Raw genomic sequence first — 7,490 nt, 5'->3', positions numbered from 1 at the left:
AGCTGGTACCCCTGGATCGTATGCAGCAATTTGAAGATGAACATTTGAGTGATTTAGACAGACAAATTCAAAACATCTTAAAAAAGAAAATGGACGATGAAGAAAAGTCTAAATTGTACATCCAAGTTATGCAAAAGTATGTTACATTTCCTCATGTGAACACTTCCGAAGAACAACCGCCTGTACAACGTTCTGAGAAAGATATAGAAAAAGAAATTATGCAAACAGTTCCTGTGAAGCAGAAAAGAACGGCACAGAAAATAATAGATTTTCTAAAAGAGCATCAGATTTCCTGGACACAGAATAAAGAACTCATTCTGGATGATCATGTGTTTTCTGGCCCTGACATTGTTCAGTTGATAAACTTTCTGTTGAGAAATAGAACTCAAAAACCTTTTGCCTTTGAAAAATGTACTGAATGTTAAACACTTTCCTCAAGACTTTGTCAAAAACAAACATTTAATGAATGTAAAAACTATGTATGATAGACCTAAAAGAAAATCCTCTTCGCAGCTGGGGCCAAAATTGTAATGACATGTGTAATACTTTGAGATATGAATAAAAGTTAATTTCTGATTATTTGTGTTATGTTTTTCTTTCTAATTAAACTAACATATAATAATAATTTTTGAAAAAATATAACAATTTTCTTAAAATAATAAAAACTTACCTTTCATGCCATTCTTTGAAAAAAGAAAAACACCATAATTTTCAAACTTCTGTTTATTTTTTATCTAAATAAGTTTTTACACGCAAATACTGTACATACCATACATTTTTACAAAAGTTATTTTCAAAAGCCAAATGGTCAAGTCCTGTTGGATCACCCTTTTAACCAACAGAATTCTGTACAGTTTTGTTTCCGGTTTATTCACCACCTTTCTTCTCTTCGCTTCTCGGGTGATTTTGCAGGGTTTGTGGACAGAGATGATCTCACTTCGGTAGAGGCTGCAGACCAGACTTTTAATGGCTTCAAAATTCAGCAACTGGGAATTCCGGAAGTTCAATGAAAATCCTCGGACTTTGCAGCAGGTTTTCCCAGTGGCCGTCTGGTATGCGTAGTTTTTCGGTCCTCCTGAAAAAATAAAACATCATGAGAAAAAAAGAGATAATAGAAAAAAACATTAAACATTTTTTGGTACATATTAAATAAGGAAATTTTTAAAGGTGTTTACCTGACACGAAGGTTTTGATAACATCTCCATCCAGTTCGTCGGTAAATTCTCCTAAGAAGTTTCCTAAGGGGGGATCGTTGCAACCATTCAAGGCATAGATGATGGAATCTGTGTCGTGATACAGGACATCTCGACCCAGCTTCTCCATTTCACTATACAGCTTGAGACGAGCCCAAGCTGTCGTAAAAGTTGCTAGAAAAATGTTGGTCGAGGCATCATGCGGTACAAACTCCTTTGAAGATTCCCAGCAAATGACAGCCACCTCAGGCGTGGGAAGAAAGACATCCTTGATCTGAAAATAAAAGAAGATACATAAGTTAACAGTTCAAAATAGTTATGAGTTAACAGTTTGAAACACACTAAGCTTATAGATGGATAAAATCGATAAGAAAACTTACTTTTTTTAGTAGGATCCGCCAACATCTTATTAAAGTCTGGCACCGTATGTACGTAGGTCAGTTGCGCTTTGTTGACTTTCATGCCCCATCTGAAACAAAAATTCAACATAAATCACAAAGAATTAAAAATGTTTACAAAAAATTTAAGTCCAAAAGAAATCATCTTACCTGCCCCAGAAATTGTTTAGGGCCAACTTGGCAACTTGTCGATGCCCAGGGTTCTTGGAAATCTTTCCAGCGTCCAACTTGACGCCCTCTCTTCATACTGGCGAATATACATTAATTTGTCTTCAGGCGTCACACACTCCGAAGGCCAACCGCTAATTTCCTGTTTGATCTTCAGAAAGAGATCAATGTAGGAACGAAACAGGGAAGTAGACGATTCTTTGAAATGATAGACTTCGTAAATCTAGAAAATAAAGAATAAATTTCAGTTATGACAAAAGATTTTAAATAAATTTGGGTTATAACAAATAATTTAAATAATCTTTTGAATACTTACATGTGTGACGTGGTAACCTTTCTTTATCGCCAGCTTGACTTCTTCCGATACCCACGTTCCGACAAGAGCTCTTTCATCATCTGTGTGGGTACAGGAAGACTGAGACTGTAGAAAGGCACAAGTCCGACACAGGGGGAACATGAGCTTCTTCCTACACCGATAGGGCAGTACCAGGAGATAGAGGTTCCGAGGAGGAATCACACGGCACGGGATAAGTCCAAAGTAATTTTCTATATCCCCAAAGCTTTCCGTAATGATTGTTGGATGTCCTACAGGGTATACGCAATATTTGTTCACCTGTGAAATAAAACAAAAAGTCAAAAAAACATACATAAAAATCAGAAAAAACACATCATCCATGAAAAGGTTTTAAAATAATAAAAAAACACGAACCCATGGATAGAGGGATGTGAAATCCACATATTTAGCGTCTCCCTCGTGGAACAATTTGAGGGCATTGGTCCGTCCTCCGAAAAATGAGTCTTGAGGATTAAGCCGGTCCCTCAGATCGTGTTGCTCCAGGAAAGCTTGGAGATCCGGATTTTCCTCTTTTTCTCTCTGAAACTCATGCTCCCACATTTCTATGACGTGGAAACCCTGAGTGCGAAGCTTTCGTGTGGTCTCTTCCATTTTCTCTCGCAACGTTGTCATGGAAACCCCTTTAATGGATGAATAGTCATCACCGTCATAACCGTCATAACCGTCATAACAGGAACTACACCCGTGGAAGAAACAGCCCTAAAATAATACAAATATATTAATAGTGTTCCACATGTAAATTAAACATTAAAAGTGTAAAATCATTAAAAAGAATCATATAGAAAAAGAAATGGTTATATTTTCTTACCTGAAACTGATAGACGGTTTGTGTTGCTTGGCAGAAACCGTCTACCGAGATTCCGGCGATTCTGTGCTCTCCGGAACCATTCAAAGCATTTTGAATGGCAATGCCTTCCGAAGCAGCAACAAAGTCTAACCACCGGATCGAATCAGGGCTGTAATTCGTTGAGTTGACGTAGCCGTGTGTGGGCACCATGGCAATCGTGTTGGGCTGAATGTGGCCACTCCGATACGTTGCCATACAGGCTGACGCAATGGTCACGTATCTGAAAAGAAATTAAAAGGATGGTATGAGACACTAAACATAACATAATTGTAAAAATGATTAAAACAGAATGAGAAAATAACTTACTGGAATGGATTCACACCCGCCACATCCAAAATTTGGGCTCGAAACTCCAGACAACAGCGGCGAAGAATATCCACGTCCGATCTATGAATATAAAAAGAAAATGTTAAATATACGAAACATAAAATATAAAATTAAAGCAAGAAAAAAGCAAAAAACATACCTGCAATAGGCCAGCATCTCGTCTTGAAAATTGAACACATCCCCCTTGTGTTCCTCATGCCAGGACAGAAATGCCTGTCGGGCTGAAGTGCTCATGGTATCCGGGCTGTAATAGTGGGGGCCCGGTAGCGGTCCGACATAACTCTGGTTTTCCCTCGAGTTAAAGAGATGAGGGAAGTATCCTTTCTTTAACTCGCTGAGACCGAAGCACCCCGGTAGTTTGGCCAACGCCATCGGTAAAAAGTTTAACGAGTCTATGACCCGAATGTTGAGACTGGGGTGTCTTACACTCATGATCATAGACCCGTTAGGGATCACCTCCGGCGCTGTGCCTTGCTCCAGGAGCCAGGCCATCACGAACTGCCCATCGAACCTGTAAGTAAAAAAATTATCATGAATACTATTGAAAGCATAGTCATAATTAAAGCATGCAAATTATAGTATTTTATCTTGCCCTTTCATGTTGTGAGCTATGGCAGTGTAGCCCTTGTGCTGTGCGGTGAACAGCCAGGCGCAGAAATCTTGGCATGCTTCGTAACCCGGGAACACCTTTTCAGTGCCGTCGGCATACTGAGCCACCGCGAAATTTACAAGATGCTCCCCCGAAGATTGGTCCGTTTCAAAGTCAAAAAAGATGAACTTGTCATCAGACTTCTTCGGAGCAACACGTCGCAAATAACAAAGGTGCTCAGCAGCCACGACAAACTGGCCGCAAGACGGACATTTGGTGGTACCGCACTTATGCAGATCTTTAGGGCACTTACGGCGTTCAATCACTTGGCAGCAGTCCCTGCACTGGTATACCTGTAACGACAATTATTTTTTTTTAAACATAACAATTTTGAGAAAATTATATGGTAAATAACTTTGTTCATTAAGATATATTTTCAAAACACTTACTCTATCGCAAAGTGAAATCTCTTGGTTTCCAGTGAGGGCTTTGTGTGCTGCATAACAGGCATCGGATCGGCACAGACGGTCACAATCCTGGCATCGTTGGGGTACGCCTGGAAAGCAATCAGTCCTTAGGCATATAGGGCACGCATTGGCACATCTATAGCTTTCCGGATGATCATACGGCTTTTCACATGCTGTGCAGTAGTATTTGCTGGCAAAAAACCCTTTCAGGGATTTAATCACATCGTAGTGCCCATCATGGAGCCATAAATTGATCCGTTGAGACCTCTCTCTCCCTTTGTAGACCACCTAAGATACAGCAAGACAAAAAAAATTATCTTGAATTCCAAAAAATCAAAGTAAAACCAGTTTTTAACATTTAATTGCATACATAAAGCGATCTAAAAATTCCTAATGCATTTAACATCGAAAGTAATTACATGCATATATGTTAAAGTAAAACAAAAAAAAATTTCATCGTGAATTCATTTTTTATAGTTTAAAGTTTTAACATCTTAATGAATTGTGTGCATGCATAAAATGAATCTAAAAATAAAAAATTCTTCATGCATTTTTTTTTACAAGTCATATTTTTAACATCGAAGCGAACCGCATACATGCATGCATTTATACATAAAATTTAACGCAATCTAAAAAATTCGCCATGCATTCAGTTTTCCAAGTTAAAGTTTTAACATTTAAATTATCAGAAATATATGCCTAAATGTTAACTTTTTGCAAATTATATTTTTAACATAGAAACAAATTGCCTTTGTGCATACATGTAAATAAAATCTAAAAAGTTAAAGTATTCTAAAAATAAAAATTTTTAAAAGTGAAAGTTTTAACGAATTGCATACATAAAATAAGAAATTAATCTAACAATTTTAAGTAAACTAAAATCTCACTATGCATTTAATTTTTACAAGGTATATTTTTTAACATCGAAGCGAACTGCATATATTCATGGATTCTATGCGTGAATATGCATAAAATATAATCTTAAAATTTAGAGCAAGTCAAAAATTTACCATGCGTTCAATTTTGACAAATTATATTTTTTAACATGGAAATGAAAAATGCATCATGCAGAAATTTTTCTCTAAAAATCATTCAAAAATCGGACATTTTAGAAATCAGTTTTTAACTGCTATATTTTTTAACATGTATACGAATGATATGTATGCATAACAGTTAATCTTAAAATTTAAAGTTCACTGTGCATTTTGTCAAATTATATTTTTAACATAGAAACAAATTGCGTATATGTATAAACTATAATGTGCGCATCTCAAATTTTAAAACTATTCATTACCAAAATAAATTTTACAATTTGTCATATAAAAAAGAAATGAAATCAAATTACGATTTTAAAATAAATATGTAGAAAAAGTTTAGGTAATTTAAGGCTAATATTTATAAGCAGAAATATCTTGAGAAAAACTGACTTTGCAGTCTGAGAAGACTGCAATTTGAGTATCCAGGTGCTCTTCAAATCTGGCAATTTCGGTAAATGTGCAGGGACCTAGAGGCACATTTGCGGCCACATGGAGTTCCTTGGCCCTGTTCACAAGAGCTGGCCGACTGCGATTTCTCATGGCATTGATGGCACTCGTATCCTTTTTCAAATGTGCTAAGGCATACACAATCGCCTTAGCACAGCACAGTCCTTCCTTGTCGTATGGAATGGACAAAATAGATTTTTTATTCAGTCTGTCCATGGAGATGTTTATGACTCTTCGATTTCGTCCAGCACCAACAGGACGTCTGATGGTGATCACATCCACCGAGAATCCGGCGTCCAGCTCTATTTTGTCTTTGGACTGCAGTACTTTCATGACTGCAGCCAAAATTTTTTCGACTGTGAGTGTCGAAACTGCCCTCATGGAAGTACTGATGGGTTTGTCCAACCCTTCTGCCTGGATACAGAACCGGATGAGGTCAGAGTGCTCCAAATCTGCAGTTGTCCGGCGAATAAGCTGCTCGAATAGTTCCCGGACGGTGTCGGGAATCCGGACCATCGGGATTCCTTGTGTATCCTGAGGCAGCCGCTCCATGTCCACACTGGCTCGGAAGGTGATCTCCTCGGCCTTGTACTTATGGTTCCTACTACGAGACTTTTCTGTAAGCATAATCGCCTCATCGATCTGAAAAGTAAAAGGAAAAATTAAGTTTTCGGTCACAATCAGTCATTTTCAAAAAAGACATTATTTTAATAAATCATGCAAAAAAGAAAAATATACACCGAATGTTCGTCGGAACCGGCCATATACATAGGACCCCGAGCTGATGATGAAGAAGTCTACAAATACATTCGTTTTTAGTACTGAGAAAAAATATACTAACAGAAATTAAAAGCAATTAAACGAAAATTTACTTCAAAATTTTAGTACTAATAAAAAATATTCTAACAGGCTCATAACGAAAATTTACCTCAAATCCGGAACCCACATGGTAATACAGGGGCAGAACCATAGGATTTTCCATAAAGATTTGATCAACTTCATCTATTAACTAGGAAAGAAAATACATTCAAAATGAAAGACGTAATAATAAAATAAAAATAGCAAATAAAATATTAAAGAGAAAAATAAATTCAGAATATTCAGCTTAAAATTTCAATAATAAATTCAGAATATTCAGCTTAAAATTTTATATAAAATATTATAAGCTTACATCATCGTCCGAGTCACGGAAAGGAAAGTCGGGATCTTCAAACAGCACCTAGCAATTAAAAAATAAAATAAATAACACATTCAAAAAGAAATAAAATTCGTTTTCCAAAAATAGTAATTCAAAAGCAGGTACAAGCGAAAAATACTTACATTGGATGCAGATGCAGATCGTTTGGAAGACATCGTGTTCAATATAAATGAAATAGCGCAAGGTCAAAATAACTAAATCACACAGTCGATGTTCACTGAGCAGCAGCTAAAGTAGAAATGATGAAAATCGTGAAAGCAAGCGAATTTATACGTAGCTTAGGTAAGAAACAAGCACACTGATTGGTTGAAATTCGATAGAAAATATTAGTAAGAATCTGATTGGTTGTTCAGATTGTATTCGTTCGCCATCGCGGATGTAGAAAAGTGCAAAGCGGTAGGCATGCTCCAACTCGAACAGATGACGTTTTCCCCCCAGCCTAGTGACGTCAGGGTTGTTTTCAC

General features: G+C 36.9%; 1 protein-coding gene and 1 long non-coding RNA gene across 2 annotated transcripts; both read right to left on the bottom strand.

Annotated features, from left to right (window-relative positions):
* Positions 1–587: 587 nt before the first annotated feature.
* On the bottom strand, positions 588–4,342 carry LOC146998174 (uncharacterized). The gene is made up of 9 exons (XM_085812378.1): positions 3,428–4,342; positions 3,268–3,348; positions 2,923–3,181; positions 2,469–2,813; positions 2,076–2,372; positions 1,742–1,982; positions 1,574–1,662; positions 1,176–1,467; positions 588–1,075 (listed from the first exon to the last, which is right to left on the bottom strand). The coding sequence occupies exons 1-6, from the start codon at positions 3,778–3,780 to the stop codon at positions 1,758–1,760; spliced, it is 1,560 nt and encodes a 519-aa protein (XP_085668504.1). The 5' UTR covers positions 3,781–4,342; the 3' UTR covers positions 588–1,075; positions 1,176–1,467; positions 1,574–1,662; positions 1,742–1,757.
* A 2,226-nt stretch (positions 4,343–6,568) lies between these two features.
* LOC146998173 (uncharacterized) lies at positions 6,569–7,085 on the bottom strand. The gene is made up of 3 exons (XR_015040028.1): positions 7,000–7,085; positions 6,757–6,837; positions 6,569–6,625 (listed from the first exon to the last, which is right to left on the bottom strand). It is a non-coding gene; the product is annotated as an uncharacterized LOC146998173 (long non-coding RNA).
* Between the last annotated feature and the right edge of the window lie 405 nt (positions 7,086–7,490).

Source organism: Stegodyphus dumicola, chromosome 3 (assembly GCF_044657685.1).
Source record: "Stegodyphus dumicola isolate Sdum_Otavi_A_Nest chromosome 3, ASM4465768v1".
NCBI classification, from domain to species: Eukaryota; Metazoa; Arthropoda; class Arachnida; order Araneae; family Eresidae; genus Stegodyphus; species Stegodyphus dumicola.
The sequence above is the reverse complement of the archived record's forward strand: the minus strand, read 5'-3'. Positions and strand labels throughout refer to the sequence as shown.

Bases quoted from the DNA above. Each gene is read 5' to 3' on its own strand.
- LOC146998174 (XM_085812378.1), bottom strand. From the start codon at position 3,780: ATGGCCTGGCTCCTGGAGCAAGGCACAGCGCCGGAGGTGATCCCTAAC. The intron at 2,373-2,468 runs GTTCGTGTTTTT...TTTATTTCACAG, and splicing joins TCACATCCCTCTATCCATGG to GTGAACAAATATTGCGTATA. The intron at 1,983-2,075 runs GTAAGTATTCAA...TTTATTTTCTAG, and splicing joins AAGGTTACCACGTCACACAT to ATTTACGAAGTCTATCATTT.